This window comes from Carassius auratus, chromosome 14 (genome assembly GCF_003368295.1).
Source record: "Carassius auratus strain Wakin chromosome 14, ASM336829v1, whole genome shotgun sequence".
NCBI lineage: Eukaryota > Metazoa > Chordata > Actinopteri > Cypriniformes > Cyprinidae > Carassius > Carassius auratus.
Window position 1 is genome coordinate 9,442,365 of NC_039256.1, and position 18,319 is coordinate 9,460,683.

At 37.6% G+C, this 18,319-nt stretch overlaps 1 protein-coding gene across 2 annotated transcripts; it reads left to right on the forward strand.

The window, feature by feature from the left end:
• The first annotated feature begins 10,758 nt into the window (after positions 1-10,758).
• Positions 10,759-15,102, forward strand: LOC113113549 (gap junction beta-1 protein-like). 2 transcript variants are annotated; one of them, XM_026279805.1, is made up of 2 exons: positions 10,759-10,956; positions 14,087-15,102. In XM_026279805.1, exon 2 carries the CDS (start codon positions 14,101-14,103, stop codon positions 14,926-14,928), a length of 828 nt encoding a protein of 275 aa, XP_026135590.1. In that variant the 5' UTR covers positions 10,759-10,956; positions 14,087-14,100; the 3' UTR covers positions 14,929-15,102. The 2 variants fall into 2 exon arrangements, with proteins under 2 accessions (XP_026135590.1, XP_026135589.1); XM_026279804.1 differs by lacking the exon at positions 10,759-10,956 and adding an exon at positions 11,097-11,329.
• The last annotated feature ends 3,217 nt before the right edge of the window (positions 15,103-18,319 follow it).

The following is an 18,319-nucleotide window of genomic DNA, read 5'->3' on the forward strand; positions in this document are numbered from 1 at the left end:
ACAGACTGTCCAGATAAATCCATCATTTACAAACAAAGCCACGATTATGAAGAGGTATGATATCAATAAGCCACAGTCCTCGCCCGCGAGGACCTTTTACACATTGACAGGTAGATTTTATTTTTGTACCCTCTGATCATGGGTACACATCATGCGCATTTAAGGATGCCCATTCAGTGCCCTCAGCGTCCAAAATGCTGGAGACTTAAAGACTGCTGCATTTAATTTAACGGCTAAAATCCTGTACAAGTGGGGGACAAAGTAATGGTTCAGAAATAGGGAATTTAGGTCCAATGTCTTCCAGGTATGAAGGTCCTTACTCAGTGTTGCTGACTACTCCAACTTCTCTCTACTCATTGAAATCGAGCCAGGCTTGACTCGATGGAAGCATCTTGCACAAGTGAAGCCCCTGTTACAGCTTGCTTATACTAAACAATATCTCTCAGTGCACAATAGATTTTCTTTTATAGACTAAGGGTACCCTTTCTAAAATTAAGGTTGTAATCAATGTTTGTTTTCAACCTCTGTGAGGTGATTGAGGGTCTGACTTATGTCAGGAGTGTAAGAATTGATTGATTCAATTATCGATTATTTATTTAGTGATTGTTCACTTGCTTCCAGAGAATCAAAATTAACCAAAATTCACAATATCTGTTCCTTACGTTGTCAGTGATACCGTTTTCACTTTGAATTTGTCCAACAGGTGTGAGCTCTATCAGACGAATTGCTGCTAAGGACGAACAATGATTAATGATTAATTGTTTACTTCTCTCCAGGTTTCCAATGCTGAGTTCCCCTGGATCTAATGTATTTATTTGTTTATAAAATGATGAAATGAAACTGAAAACCATAATGTTTACATGTAACAATTGTGATTAATGTTGTTTTATCTGTCTTGTTGTGTCCTTGTTCGTGTGTGTGTGTGTAAATGTTATATGTAATGTTTGTCGCTTCGCTTTGGCATTATGTGTGTGTGTGTGTGTGTGTGTTTGTGTTTGTGTTCTTTTTGTTTCCACATATTTCTGTTCCTACTACTCTAAAACTTAACAGGTATGAGTGCATGCTGATACGGAACCTATCCTGCGTATATTTACCACACGACTGGTTCTAAGGGTGACCCCTTTGGTGTGACTTCTGCAACAGTGCAGCTCATCAACGATTCGGGAGTGGTTGCTGTGCTCGTAGCTGGACATCAGTGTTGGATCCCAAGAACTGGACGCATCGTCATCACATCGCACGCTAACTCTACATCATCTGAGAGACTTGTGCTTTAATCTACCAGCTGATATACAGATTTACAAATCCCTACATCAAGATGCCTCACAAGATTATTGATCAAAAAGATTCTTTTACTCCTATTGCTGTCAGCATTGATGAAGAAATGTATGAATTAGAGGTGAAGGGTAAGGAAAGATACGAGATGTTGAAAAAAGATCAACGAAAGTTTGGAAATTTGCGACATGATACCCCAATCTGATAAGGACAAATATCTTAAGAAGCTACCCATTAAGAAGAGACAGTATGATGATAAGTTTAGAGATGGAAAGAAGGGTATGCTGTAGTAAGTCCTCGACTCAGCAAAAGTCCAGGTGAGGTCAGGGGTCGGATGCTTTTAGTGCTCCTCGTCTGATCAGCTTGGTGAAGAATTCCTGTCAACTTTAACGCGGCTGGGGTTAAAGAGGTATCTACAGTCTACCTGAAAAGATTCATTCACTTTTATATTTCCTTTATGCTTACACGATTAAGTGCTTATCTGAAATGTTTTACTTACTTATTTTTCTGCATATGTATTTGTTACCTTTGACTACTATGTATCTTATTTTCAAGGGAAAGGATTTTGGGTGCGAGTCTTTTTGTCAAGACTCGAGTGGGGGACTGATGTAACCCAAATTCTGACTTCTGTCATGTGTGCATTTGCTACGTGCTTAAAAGTACAGGACAGCCTGTGCTGAAGGCCTCAGCTGAACTTTAGACTTAGAAGACTTCTATATCAATATGGAAATAAGAAAAGTTAAAGATAAAAGATTTCCACGAAATGTTTATACTTCTAAAAACCGCATGATTCAGAGACGTTTATATTCCATCACACGTCTGCTATTTGGAGTCATTCGAACCCCCCCCCTGTGGGTTCTTAACAAAAGAGAACCAGACGACTAATCTTCTGAGGTAGGACAGTTGGACTTTGAACATACAATCTGCTGACCTTACGAAATAGGGAACTGAAATTAGGCTGCAAGGGCTAGAATGTATTTTTGGAGAAAGATGACGAAGGTTTTGATATCTGTTTGAGACGTGGCTGCAGAGACGTGGCATAAGTTTGATACAGATTTGCTGCCCTATAAAAGGAGACAACTGACCCCCCCTTGTCAGCTCAGACTGAGTTCAGACTAGACCCTTCTAGCTGGACTTAGTCTTTTCTCACCTTTTTTCTTCCTATATTCCGGGGCTCACTTGAACTCTTTGATCATCTTACAGGTTTTTATTCATATCAGATACATTGTCTTTATTGTTGCTATTTTGAAATGCAGGTATTTTATATGCTTGTTATATACTTTGTATTATTTTACTAATATTTTGAATTGCTTTTGCATATTACAATCAAGGGTATTGCATTAATTTTGAATGAGTAAAATCCACTATATATGGATTGCTTTTAAAACTATATTAATCTTGGATTTGCATTTTCTATATTTGAAATTGATTTTAATACTTAATAATCTGTTTGCAAGTTATGAGTTGTATTCTCATTTCCTATATTCTTTGAATAAATTTGCATACTAAAATACCACCCCACCGTCTGACCAAGATTGAAGTCTCATTTTTTGCATCAAGTAGCATCAAGACAAATAAGATTCAATGAAAATAATTATCATCAAAAATACATTAACCTCATATATAAATCAGTTCACACAGATGAGTGATGAAATGTCTTTAAAAGTCACACAGTCCCATCCAGTCAACTGTGATACAGATCATGTGATACATATAAGACATTTGATACTGTTTCAGAAAATAAGGATTCCCATCATCACATCTAAACTGGTTTCATCTGCCCATCATGATCTTCTTCTCTCGTGTCTGGAAAGCAGTTTTGTTTCTCAGCCAGAGGATCTCTCGGTCCTAAGATGCCAGACCTGGTCAAAGTGAAACAAACAATCCAGATGAAGTTGTTTAATGGACAGAGAGCTCAGCTTATGTTCTGTGTGATTTTACCCTTGTAGTACTGTACACTTACCATTCTTCAAGCTGTTTTGAGACCTTTTGAGAAGCTTTTTCTCTGAAGACAATTTACCACATCCTCTTCTTTCACTCCTTTCAAGAGCATCACTTGGTCAAAACCCCTCATTTGGCTGATGAGATCATCTGTACAAATTAAAATACTGCAATAAAAATGTCATTCTGCAAGAATTAAGAAAAAGTTACAGAGGCAAAGATCTTGCTCATTAGACTGCATTAGCATGTGTAGTTCTCAGAGACTCTAGAATTCATCTATTGTTGCAGTAAATGTGTTTTCTTCCTCTAGAAGCTTTCTCCAAAGTTCCTGACTTCTCTCACAAATGTGTTTTAGTCTGTGCAGTGTAAGGCCTGGCTTCAAACCAATCAACTATCAATTCACAATTTATAACATAACATTTAGAAAACAATGAAATAATGTACATTGGTGTTTATATCAACTAAACCAATTTCATGACACTTGTCTGCTAATAAAACAGGTGGTGTGTTTTTAAAAACATAATATTAAAAATGCTAACATGCTTTAAATAATTGCTAACATGCTGTAAATGTAATAGTATAAAAATAAATCAAGGCTGACATGACCAGTTCTGTGAGAGATCATCATAAAATGTTGTATAACACATCATTGCTTCAACACACACATACCAGAGGACTTCTGTTTGTTTGAGCACAAGATGGCCATCTTCATTTCTCATCCTGAGCAAATCATTTCCTTGGTCTTCCTTCTCTTCTGTGAAACAAGATAATCTCTACTTACTCTGTGTGCAATTAATATTGCTCATTAAACATAATTAAGTTAATTTAAAGTAAGATTCAGACCAGAGCATTTGATGAGTAAATGTTGATTAAAAAATATTCTAAACTAATGTACCTGTGAAGAGCTGATAATGGCAAGATTCACTGAGACTCAGTAATAGCTCTTTTAGTTTTTAGGAAGGTTTGTGAGGGTTGGCTCTTAAAATAGCTGCTGAACTCGATATTTTAGACCTGAAAAAGAAGAACAGCATTATCTGCAAAAAATCTTGTAAGACAGAAAGAAGGAAATATTATTAATTACGTGCAACTTGTACATTACACCTCTGTAAAGATGCTGTATAATTAAATGTTAAATGCATCCATTATTGAAAGCAAGTAATTAATAGCAAGCTATAGTCATATGAATTCTTTTGATAGTGTCAGATGAGACCGTCCTGGGGCTTGTACAATATCATACAAGTGTTCAACTGGATTATTAAGACTGTGATGTGTTTAGGGATCATTTTTAAGACTTTGACCCCGTCCAGATACCCACACTTGCAGTCTTGGTCACTTTTGAGTGTGTGTACGTGACAGTGTGTGAACGAGACTGTCCCCTGTCTTAATAATTCCAAAGCACAGCGTCCTTAACACACACTAAACCTCTCCAATACTGCTCTGGAGCGCTATACAAAGCTTAGTGTATCCCATCATGCATCATGTTTTGGAATAAATCGTCAGACTTTTTGCCGAGATCTCACAAGAGGTCACGGAAAGCTGTCCAATGTACAGTATGTGAAATATTGATAATTAGATATTAAAAATCTCTGTAAACACATAAGTGTCCCATAAGGCAGTGGCTCCCAATCCTGGTCCTGGAGAACCCCAACACTGCACATTTGAGATGTCTCCCTGATCAAACACACCTGATTCAACTCATCAGCTCATCAGTGAAGACTCCAAGGCAGATAAGAGAGACGCCAAAACCGTGCAGTGCTGGGGTTCTCCAGGATCAGGATTGGGAAACACAGTCATCAGGTCATGAAAAGTTCGACACACACTTGTGGTCATCATGCTCACTCGAACACTAGGCCAAATACAGGAAAGACGTCAAATAAGTAATCAAGTGGTCAAGTGCAAAGATGGCAAGTGTGGGTATTTGGACAGTACAACAGTTTAAGAAACAACAAATGCTGTACAAATTATAACAGCAGGAATGTTTGATAAAAGAGACAAACTATCACAGACTTACTGCTGCAAATATCTGCCTCCGCAGCTTTCTGTCTTCTCCATTTCTGAAGGAATCCCTCTCCAGAAACACCACTGGGCTGACTGCCTTTACGTCTTTTCAGCTAAAAATAACAATAATAAAAAAGGGGAGAGAAAATAAAATTGAATTATATACAGAATGTTAATAATGATCTGTGAGCAAAATATTTAGATATAATATATATATATATATATATATATATATATATATATATATATATATATATATATATATATAAACTGATATGAATGAACTGCAAGATGGAAAAATACATGTTTTATTATTTATTTATTTTTAATTTGATTTATTTTTTTATTTTTTTTAGATTTATATTAAAAGGTATTAAAAGCATGGTACAGAACAAGTGATTACTGTGATATCTGTCATATAAAAGCACATAAAAACACTAACATTACAGTGATACAAACATAGCTGGTTTGGTGATTATTGTATTGTTGTACTGATTATTAATATACCATAGTAAAACTACAGTTATAGTTACTAATGTCCCGTTTACTGTGTTTTAACTTCACATTTCATTTATTACTATTGTAAGTGTCGTGATTACCATGATTTTACTACAAATACAACTTACATCATTGATCCTGAAATTAATAATAATATAAAACGGATCGAATGTCTATGGCACGTCACGTGATAGATAGAGTCTAATGAGACTAATTAGCAGCTGTGTTCATTTATTTAAACGCAATGAAACTCAAAGACAGCAGCGGATGACCGATATTATACAGCGATTAAACATATGGCACTAATCTGATTAATAAAGAAGACAGAATACATTTTATAAAAGGCATTAAAAGAGCGTATTTACGACTACTCACCCAAACTGTGGAACAAGTATCGCGATGTGTGCTGCTGAATGAGACTTCTTGAACGTGATTTCACAGCGATAAACATCTCATATCTTCGTGTCGAATTCTGACGCCAAAAGTTTCCCACTGAAAGCAATGAAGGTCGTAGTGCTTCGATATTCGACGCCGAGAGGCACATTTGGCGTCATAAAAGTGACGCTAGGGGCGCTTGACCATGCTTCGGTTTTTGACGCCTTTGAAGTGAGAATGGGTTGCAATATTCAATAAGAGAAGGGACACGGGATTGAACCAGAAATAATAGAGTGTTTGTTGTTGTCAATCTATGAACAGCAATACCAGATTTTTTTTTTCTTCTGTTTACTTTTTTTTCTCGCTATAACAGGTTCCAAAAATGCATTGTTACAGCATGTACAAAAAAAACATAATTGTTTTAAAGTCACGTTTAAGAGCCCAACTAAAGTAAACACTGATCTCCATCATGGTAGTGAAAAAAAAAACACCTAAACCTATTTAAATCTCAATAAGATCTTCTGTAGACATCTGACAGAAATAAAGCCAGTCTGGTTAGTAATGAGAATCTGGTGAAGCTGTTTTATGAGTTGTTTAATCAGATCTTGAGAGATTTTATGAATTATTTTATTTCGGTTGATTTCATCTAAGGCAGTGGCTCAAGTCAGTTGTATTCCTTGTGTTTCTCTTTCCTTTAGTAATTTTGTTTGTTAATAGCAGGTGTTCATTACTCATGCTCAATCATCAAATAATCACATAATTATCTCATTAACTTCACTAATTCAGTGTTACTCAAACACTCTGTAGTGTGCACACATTATAAGTCTTCATTTAAAACTGAGGATTTTGTTGTTGGGTTTAAAGGGTTAAAAATTTAATATGAAGAAAAAACTGCATGAAACATAATTTAACAGTAATAAACTGTAATTAATTTACAGGAAACAAACTGTATCCTGCTGCCAGTAAATAACTGTTTTTCTACAGTTTGTTGCCGTAAATTAATGGTTGCCAGCAAAAAAAGTTGTTTTCTACAGTTTGTTGCTAAGTCAAGGAAAAACAGTAATATACTGTTAAATGTAAATGCCAGATTTACCAAATGAAAAAAAATAATAATTTAACTAAAATATTTGTGAACATCCATAGAAAAAAATTTATGCAAAGTCAAACACTGATAATGAGAGTAAATACTGAACTCAACTGTATTAATGTGTTTTCACAAGAGAGATCTGTTAGTTTAATGCAGTTTTGTTGTTCACCATTGTTCTGGAGAGTAGAGCCTGTGCTATTAGAAAATTGTTTTGGCCAATGGATTCTACTCGATTACTCTAGCTGAAGAAAGTCAGGAAAAAACTGCTTTTACTGTAAACAACAAACATTATGTTTACCGACGTTTGTTAATGGGTTGTTAAAACTCGCCTATAACTTTTCAATTGGTAAGGTGTGAAATTCTGAAAGATTTAGACATTGAACTTTATATAGACAACATATTAATCGTGTCAAATGGATAACGAGAACACATAAACCTTGGAACAGAATTGTTGATACGACTTGCGGAGGCAGGTTTGAAAATAAATAGAAAAAAGAAAAAATTAATGACTGATAGCTATAGTTTCATTTTTGGGATTTTGGATTTCAGCAGGTAACAGAGGGGTAACTTAGTCCATGAAAGTCAGAGTAAATCAACTTGAGACCCCAAAAACAGTTAGACAGAGCCAGCAAACAATGGGGTTACTGGGTTATGTTAGAGACTTAATCCCTCGCTTTAGTCAGATGTCTAAACTTATTTATGAGACTGTCAAAGGTGGACACTTGAAATAGGACCGAAAAAGCTAAAGAAGCGTTGATAGAAATTACAACAGCTATATTAAACTCAGGACAGCTGGAAGGAAGAAATGATGAGAAAAATTTAGAGGCTGACTTGGAAACAGACGAAACAGGTTACCAATTAATAGTAAGAGAAAAGAAAAGTAACATACCTGTTAGAATTATGACTGGAAGCTGGGAGATCCAAGAACGTAAATGTACTGGTGTGGAGAAGCAGCTGGCAGCACTTAGAAAACGATATTTCCGAGTTGAAAGGCCTGGCAAGGGGCCAAATAATATTTGTTAACATGAAAACAGCAGTATTAGCTCATCTCCCAAAGCAATGTAAAGGATGACTGTGCGCTTAATAGCTGATGGCAGAGATGGGAAAGTATGCTTCTAGATCCAGATATGAAAATCAGACGAAAAGAACTTAAAAAATGACAGAAAAAGAAATTAGAGCTTTATAAAAATACAGTTGTTTTCACAGGCTCAAAAACGGCTGCGGACGAGGAAGCTCACTGGGCTTTTGATTCTGAAACAGAGCAACAAGGTCATAGCTTCAAAAGAGGGAGTAGTGCAAGGCACAGGACAGTACGCAGAGCTCATGGCAGTGTTCCAGGCTTTGAAAACACTGAAAAACTTGGATATTTACAGGCCATAATAGTGACGGATTGCTGTTGCAACAGGAATTACTGACAATTTGCAAATCTGGAATGGGAACGGTTACACCAAGTCAAAAGGTAAGCAAATTGAACAACATTTTGGCAAGGGATACAAAAAATAATAAGTGATTTTGATGTTACAGTGATACATCAGCCAGGATATTCCTAGGCAGACAAAGGAAATAATGAAGTTGATAAATTAGCGTGCATGAGACGAATAGTAATGATTAAATAAACAGAAGGAAACGTAATACAGAAAATACATGACCAAATTATGCACCCAAGTGTAAATTTAGTTTGCAAAGTTTTGACAGATAATAAAATACATATTTCTAACTTGAGACAGAAATAGTGAAACATAAGGTTAAATTGTGAACAGTGCATGCGTAAAGGCTATAATAAAACAATACGACGTGATTTTGGAGGTTTTATACCAGACAGAGTTAACCAGGAATGATCTTTGGACATCGCTGGACCTTTGATCCCGAGGTCTAAAGATTGTAATAAATATCTATTTGATGGTAGTAGATGGCTTTACGAGCCGGATTTTGGGAAAGCCGTTAAAAATAAGATTGTCACAACCGGTGGTACAAGGATTCACGGAGAGAGAACCAATTGCGAGTACGTCTTTTTTAGGGGTTAATCCACAGAGAATAAACAGTCCAGGCATGAGTCGAAAACCAGAAGAGCAATCCAAACCTAAACTAAACAAGAACACAGGGCAAGGGCATGAACTGGCGGACATGAATAACTCGACGGACATGAAGGACTCCGTGACCCATACTAAGACAGACCGGGTTAAATACACAAGGAGAGACAAACGCTAATGGGAATTAGACAGAGTGTAATGATTAGTAACTAGTGACAGCTGGGTGCAAATTAAGCAGAGGACGTGAGGAATGTGATTCATAAAGTGACAGACACCGTGGGGAAGGAGGACACCAAGTGGATTCCCAGGGAATACAACACAGACACTGTGACAAAGATGCACTTGAGTAGTGAAATTGACTTGAGTCTTGTTTTCAGTGAAACTGAAAACAGGAACAAACGGGCTCCAGAAATCAATTCAAAGGAGAAAAATCTTGTTTATACCCACTGATGGATATTTGTTCTTGTTTTAAGCATTAACTCAATTTTGTTACATTTTTCAAGACTTAAAGCTGCAGTAGGGAACTTTTGTAAAACTATATTTTTTACATATTTGATAAACCTGTCATTATGTCCTGACAGTAGAATATGAGAAAGATAATCTGTGAAAAAAATCAAGCTCCTCTGGCTCCTCCCAGTGGTACTATTGCCATTTGCAGAAAGTCATCCGCTCCCGGTAAGAAACAACCAATCAGAGCTGCGGTCCTTAACTTTGTTTGTGTTCAAAATGTAGAAAATGAATCCATTTTCCAAACCGTGTTTTTAGCTTGTCCTGAATCACTAGGGTGCACCTATAATAAGTGTTTATATTCAGACTATTTTAGATTGCTTCGTGGGTACCGCGGCGGAGTAACCCAGTACCTTTGTGATTCTTCATAGACATAAACAGAGAGAAGTAGCTCCGGCTACAATGTTCTTCTGCAAGACGCAAGCAGTTCTATGTATTAACCGCTAGAGCGTCAAAAGTTCCCTACCGCAGCTTTAAGCTATCTTCATTTAGCATCTTAAGTAAATGCGAGTAAATATTGATTTCAGGATGTTTAGATATTCGTGTTGGAAAGCATGACTATATGAATTAAAGACTTTTTGCTCTGATTTAAGATCTTAATTTGTGGAAGGTAGAATTAAGACTTTCTCAAGAAACCAAGTTTAGGGGTGGACCTTCATGCTTACCTTTCTTTGAAAATGGTGCTTTTTTTTCCTTACACCTTGTGAAATCGTTGTTTTCCTGTGAGATCTTGTTGACTGAACTCACCTGCCAATGTTAGAGCCATTTAACAAAATGCAGAAGTGTTTCCAGAACTGTTTTACCAGTGTGTCATCTTTATATCAGAACTCTCAAACACACTGCCGTTCACACAATCTGAGTCTGAACCTGGAAATATTACACAAGAACCTGACAGTGTTATTTCTTGACAGCTCAACCTTGTGTGATAAATTGTGCTGTGTTTGATGAAGTGAAACACCCCTGATTTCCTTTCCCTGCCAGGCACAATGAATAATGTTGCTGCTCATTGTGTCCACACAGATTCTTTCTTCTGCCCCGGGTGGGTGGAAATCATGGCATTTGATCTGAATTCTGAAGAGTCTTGTTATCCTCCATAAAGAGCAGCATTGCGTATAAATGAGTTATATAAGTGCGCATGACAGCCTTGGTACAGGGTTGTGGCTAGTAGTGCAGGAATCCCTAAATGCTGATCTGTAGCGAGGCCATTAGCTGTTTCCTGGAAATGCCTCTTTATTATTACAGCTGAAGGTAAATCGATCTTTTCATTCACCTTGATCAAACTTGGAAATGTTCATCTGACTGCTCAGTTATTTTCGGAGCATATTGTAAAATTGAAATCCTTATTGCAAGTGGGACTTCATATCAGTCATGTAGTTTATCCAGATGCACTGAACTCAATATCATGATTTAGTGTATATGAGGAGTTGTGTGGGCCAACCGGGAGCCTGCTATTGGCCAGGTTGTGTTGTGTCAGGTGATGACATGTGGCTCTTAACCAGCTCAAGTTAACCACAACTCATTTTGAGTTCAGTCAACCAAGTGTCCAGATGTCAAGACCCCAGTCTGTTGTTCTTCTCGTTTGGAGCTGGTAGCATTAGCTGTTTCTCTCGGGCTGAACCTGGTAAACGAGTGTTTAGATTCAGAATCTGGTGCCTGGAAAGATTTGTGGTTTAGTATTGTGTTGGGATGGCAGTAATCTTGAATGTTGTGTGATTGGAAGTTTAAAAGTAGAAGTGTTTAGCCATATCTTGAATAGGTTATACACATTACCAGTCAAAGGTTTTCAATTTTTTTCTGACTATTTTCCATATTTTATGCATAAGTATGTATAATTATGTTATAATTACGTAAGGCAATTAAACATAAAATTACTAAGAACTAATTACCTTTGTGTCTTTAGATTATCAATTACTCTCTGTAAAAGGTGTTACATATTACTAATTTATTTCTAAATGCCTTATCTAAATAATACAAAGATGGACATAAAAAACTCTCCTTGAAGCCTTTTGAATAAATAATATAAAATTGCATAAATTATTCTGGAACTGAACTATTCTTTTAACATTATAAGTTTAATTTGCCAAAGTTTAATACAGATTTGTTCATTACTTTAAGGTCCAACTCTTGCTATTAACAAACCTGTAACTGAGTTTTGCCTCAATTAAACTCCTGGTATTGTGCTTATTAATAGTAAGGTAGTTATGTTAAGGTTATTAGGGATACAGAATATGGTCATGCAGAATATGTGATTTATAAATACTAATAAATGGGCAATATATTAATAATAAGCATGCTAATAAGCGACTAGTTTATAGTGTGGAATTGTCGCTATACTAAAATGTTATCAATTGTTCTATAGACTATTGAATATTTAATGTAATTCCATCAGAAGTAGCTGTAATTATTAGAAGTAATTTTTAATTTCACTTTATTTTAAGGTGTGCTTGTTAGATTGTAATTATACAGTTAAGTACTGAGTAATATTAATTAACTACATGTATTTACAGTATGGTTATGGTTAGGATTAGGGTTACTTGCATGTAATTATGTACATGTAACGTGTAACAAGGACACCTTAAAATATAGGGTTACCAAATATATTAATACAATTAAGAGTAATCCCAAGGAAAAAGTAGCCTAGAAATTCATTACTTAGTAATAATTAGGGGTGTAACGGTTCACAAAATTCACGGTTCGTTCGATACGATACACTGATGTCACGGTTCGGTTCGGTTCGGTACGTTTTAAATAGAGCAAAATGTAAAAACATCTCAACTTTTCAGAATGCCGCAAGCGCACCGCGGGTCATGTGACAAGAACTAACCAATCAGCTTCATCCTTTCCCGTAACAACGTTGAAAGCTCAGCCAAGATGAAGGAACAGCTGATCATAGTTGTATATGGATTGCCATTCTGAAATAAATGTAGTAGCAGAGCTACTGCAAGCGATTTTTAGAGCTGCAAATCCATTTTTCTTTTGCTGAAATTTCCGCGTCTTCATGGAGAGAGCACGTCATTGTTGCTTAGCAAAGACAGACGCCTCATGAGCGCTTCTGCCCGAGCGCTTTGGAAAGGAGGAGAAAGCGGCGCGACTAGCGTTTTCCACGCGCTTTTAGGCACGATATGTGAACGGCCCCTAAGGCGCTCACTCACTCAGTATGCGCTGAAGGCTCGTTGCAAAATGTCTAATGCATTTAACAGACCAGAAATAGAAGATCCTCCAATAACCAACAGGTCTGGTATTTGAGTGCCCTTTGGATTCCCTGTAAGCTATAATGGTGATGACAGAATGAATGGTAAATAGTAAGGTCTACTATAACGTAAATGTACCAATCGCCGCGGTGATGTCTTTTGCCCTGTTTGAATCAGTTGGAAATGTCAGTCTAAATGCTGCGGGGATAGTTTGTTGCGTGTATGTTTCTCCTTTTTTTCGTCTTTTCCCAGATACTGACACACTAAGGTGATGTCGGCGTAAATGAGTTGATGTTTCAAGTATTCCCGCTGGTGTTTTTTTTTTGTGTTTTTTTGTATTCCCGCTGGTGTACCCTATTGTCATGTAGCAGATGCGACATACTGTTGTTTTTTTATCCACCACTCTCTTGCCATCACCATTGTAGCTTAAAGGGAATCCAAAGTGCACCCAAACACCAGACCTGTTGGTTATTGGAGGATCTTCTATTTCTGGTCTGTTAAACGCATTGGCCACCGCGTACCGTACATGAACTGAGCGCTTGACTGAGTTGCCTAACATAAACATATAAGTTGGTGTTTTTTTCATCTTTGGGGGTGTCTGGGGCGTTGCCTGTTACGTCGTTTGGGTTATTGGGCTACCTTGTTGAACGCATATCATTATATTTCTCTCTTTTTTTTTTATTTATATAATTAATTAGTCCAACGAACCGTTCGGTATACGTAATGCGTACCGCGTACCGAACCGAATGCCTCATACCGAACGGTTCAATAAGAATTTTTTATTTTGTAAATTTCCTATTGTAAATATTTCAAAACTTTTTTTTTGATTAGCAATATGCATGTCTAAGAGCTTCATTTAAACAACTTTAAAGATGATTTAATATTCAATATTTAGATTTTTTTGCTCCCTCAGATTCCAGATCATCAAATAGTTATCTCGGACAAATATTGTCTGATTCCAAGAAACCATACATCAATGGAGAGATGATTTATTCAGCTTTCAGATGATGTACCCTTATGACTGGTTTTGCACATGTGGTCAATTAATATTACTCAGTACTTAAATGAGTAATTATGCTGTAACAAACACACTGTACACAAACCTGACTGGTTAATGAGAGTTAATGCAGAACTGAACTAGTCAAGAACACTCAGATTAAATTCCTTGTGCTGTGCTTCCCCTGCAGTCCTCGTATCCAGCATGAACTGGGCATCGTTTTACGCGGTGATCAGCGGTGTGAACAGGCACTCGACAGGCATCGGCCGCATCTGGCTGTCGGTCATCTTCATCTTCAGGATCATGGTGCTGGTGGTGGCGGCCGAGAGCGTGTGGGGCGATGAGAAGTTGGGCTTCACCTGTAACACCCAGCAGCCAGGCTGTGACAGCGTGTGCTACGACCAGTTCTTCCCCATCTCTCACATCCGCCTCTGGGCTCTGCAGCTCATCCTGGTGTCCACGCCGGCCCTGCTGGTGGCCATGCACATCGCTCACTGCCGGCACATCGAGAAGAAGATCCTCAAGATCTCCGGCCGAGGGAACGCCAAGGACCTGGAGAACATCAAGAGCCTGAGGTTCAAGATCACCGGTGCTCTGTGGTGGACTTACGTGATCAGCATCGTCTTCCGTATCATTTTCGAGGTGGTTTTCTTGTACATTTTTTACTCGATCTATCCAGACATCAAGATGGTGCGTCTTGTGAAGTGTGACTCTTACCCCTGTCCCAATACAGTGGACTGTTTCGTGTCACGTCCCACAGAGAAGACGGTCTTCACTGTCTTCATGCTGGCCGTGTCTGGAGTCTGTGTCTTGTTGAACATCGCAGAGGTTTTGTATTTAATAAGTCGGGCGTGTATGAGATATTTTCAGGGAGCAGTGGGTGAACCCAAAGTGCCCTGGCTCCCTCATAAACTGGTGACTTACAAGCAGAACGAAATAAATCAGCTGATCTCAGAGCATTCGTTCAAGCCGAGATTCAATGCTGGGCGAAAGCCTCCCGCGGATAAGAGCGAACGCTGCTCTGCTTTCTAGATGGGTTTCTACCAACTATCAGACTTTAAGGGAAGACGTATGTCTGTAATCATATTAATCGATTGTCACTCTACAGAACCGACTCCAAATATGTTGGGACACTGTACAAATTGTGAGCAAAAAATGAATGTAATAATTTACAAATCCCATAAACTTGTATTTTATTCACAATAGAATATAGATAACATATCAAGTGTTGAAAGTGAGACATTTTGAAATGTCATGCCAAATATTGGCTCATTTTGGATTTCATGAGAGCTACACATTCCAAAAAAATTGGGACAGGTAACAATAAGAGGCTGGAAAAGTTAAATGTACATATAAGGAACAGCTGGAGGACCAATTTGCAGCTTATTAGGTCAATTGGCAACATGATTGGGTATAAAAAGAGCTTCTCAGAAGTCAAGTTGGGCAGAGGATCACCAATTCCCCCATTCTGCAGTGAAAAATAGTGGATCAGCAATAGGGCTGGGCGATATGACGAAATATATCATCTGGACGATAGAAAATGTCTATCGTTTTATATAAGGCTCTATCGTTTGCGCCACGATAAGTCGTTTACGGCAGAATTTTACATAAAGATGCACCTCACGCCACAGCATGCCCATGCACGCTGCAATACATAAACAAACATGGAGGAAGACGGTAGTAGACGCGGTTCAGACCAGGGAAATTCTCAACAAGATGACCAGCCAACCCAAACCGAGGAGCTCGTACCTAAAAGAGGGGGTACTTCTTTTGCATGGACGTGGTTTGGATATAAGAAGACCGACGTGGACCAGACAACAGTTGTTTGTAAAGTTTGCCGGCTTCCAGTGCCAACAACAGACTCCAACACTACTAATTTATTTTATCACCTGCGCAAGAACCACGAAAAAGAATACAGAGAGAGTCAACGAGCAAAAACTGCAAACTCCAGACACAGACGCTGCAACAGGCTTTTACCCGTGGCACACCATGTAGCCATAGCTCCCGCAACTGGAAGGAGATCACTTCTGCTGTTGCCAACTGTTAACATTACCAACAGTCTCGCTTGAAAAAAAGGTTCTAAATAAAATAAATATTTAGTCCATACTACCTTTATTTGTTTTGTATATTATTTCAAACTGCATTTCCACACTGCAATTTTATATAGACTATTCATAAACTGAATTAACAGAAAAATTGCTATATCGTTATGTATATTGTTATCGGGACATCAAATGAGCTATATCGGGATATGAAATTTTGGCCATATCGCCCAGCCCTAATCAGCAATATCAGAAAGGAGTTTCTCAGAGAAAAATTACAAAGAGTTTGAAGTTCTCATCATCTACAGTGCATAATATCATCCATAGATTCAGAAAATCTGGAACAATCTCTGTGTGTAAGGGTCAATGCCAGAAAACCATACTGGATGCCTGTGATCTTCAGCTCTTAGACAACACTGCATCACATACAGGAATGATACTGTAATGGAAATCACAACATGGGCTCAGGAATACTTCCAGAAAACATTGTCGGTGAACACAATCCACCGTGCCATTCACCGTTGCCGGCTAAAACTCTATAGGTCAAAAAAGAAGCCATATCTAAACATGAAAAACCATAAAAACTCTCGGCCAAGGCTCATTTAAAATGGACTGTGGCAAAGTGGAAAACTGTTCTGTGGTCAGACGAATCAAAATTTGAAGTTCTTTATGGAAAACTCGGACACCATGTCATCCGGACTAAAGAGGACAAGGACAACCCAAGTTGTTATCAGCGCTCAGTTCAGAAGTCTGCATCTCTGATGGTATGGGGTTGCATGAGTGTGTGTGGCATGGGGAGTTACACATCTGGAAAGATGAGCACCATCAATGCTGAAAGATACATCCAAGTTCTAGATCAACATATGATCCCATCAAGACGTCGTCTCTTTCAGGGAAGACCTTGCATTTTCCAACATGACAATGCCAGACCACATACTGCATCAAATACAACATCATGGCTGTGTAGAAGAAGGATCCGGGTACTGAAATGACCAGCCTGCAGTCCAGATCTTTCACCCAGAGAAAACATTTGGTGCATCATAAAGAGGAAGATGTGACAACGAAGACCTAAGACAGATGAGCAACTAGAAGCCTGTATTAGACAAGAATGGGACAATATTCCTATTCCTAAACTTGAGCAACTTGTCTTCAGTCCCCAGACGTTTGCAGACTGTTATAAAAAGAAGAGGGGATGCCAGACAGTGGTAAACATGGCCTTCTCCCAACTTTTTTGAGAAGTTTTACTTATTTTCTAAACTTATTTTTCCTTAATAATTATACATTTTCTCAGTTTAAACATTTTATATGCGATCTATGTTGTATTCTGAATAAAATATTGAAATTAGAAACTTCCACATCATTGCATTGTTTTTATTCACAATTTGTACAGTGTCCCAACTTTTTGGAATCGGGTTTGTAGTTTAAAAGGCCCCTATACATGTAAGGAGGGCTCATGGGGGAAATAAGATCAGAGGAATAATTGGGTTTCACACTAAGAAAACTCTGTACTCAGTCATTTGCTTCTGTGCTGAAGTTCATATGTGTGCATACAATATTTGACCAAAAGAGGGTCTATACGTCACAAACTGACCTTTCATCTCAACACAAAAATAAAAACTGACATGGCCTGCTGTGAGGAAAATAAAGCAGATGGTTCATTTTAAATTTTTTTATGTATTATTGTTATTTATTGAAAACAGAATCTCTCAATCACTAGACAAGTTCGTTTTGAGAAATGGACGTATGGAAACCGAAGTCCTAGAGTATGACATCATATCCTGTTGCCCAGTTGTTAATATAACTGGTGTTTTTTTTTTTGTTTTTTTTTTCAGTAAAATGTGTAGAATGATTTCCCCTGAAGAATGTTACATTGATTAAATACATATTTTTTGTTGTTTTTCTTTGAACTACAAATTTGCAAGGATTTTAAAGTTTAGTAAAGCCTCTTACTCATTTTGCTTCCACTTGTAAATAATTTGTTAGAATGGTGCTCTGAAATTGACTGACTTCAGTTTTTTACATTAATGGTTTTATTATAGTTAACTGAACATCTAATTGAAGTTTAAAGGGCATTCGAGGCCACACATATGAAATGCTTCTTTGTTCTCCCAATGTAAAGTTGACCTAGCAATCACAGCTTTATCTCACACACCTCCCAAAAGCCACACAATCACACAGAACTGACCGGCTGTCCTGGTGTAGTATGACCGGGAAATCATCTTTTCCTTGCAGGACTTTCTTAAATCAATGCACCTTTTTTGCTTGCAATATCCACTTTGTCATCAAACAAATTCATTGTATTGCACATACCTTAATACAAATTTGAATAATTTTTATTTCTCAGTATGTCCATGCATTTCAATATCTCTCTCTATATATAT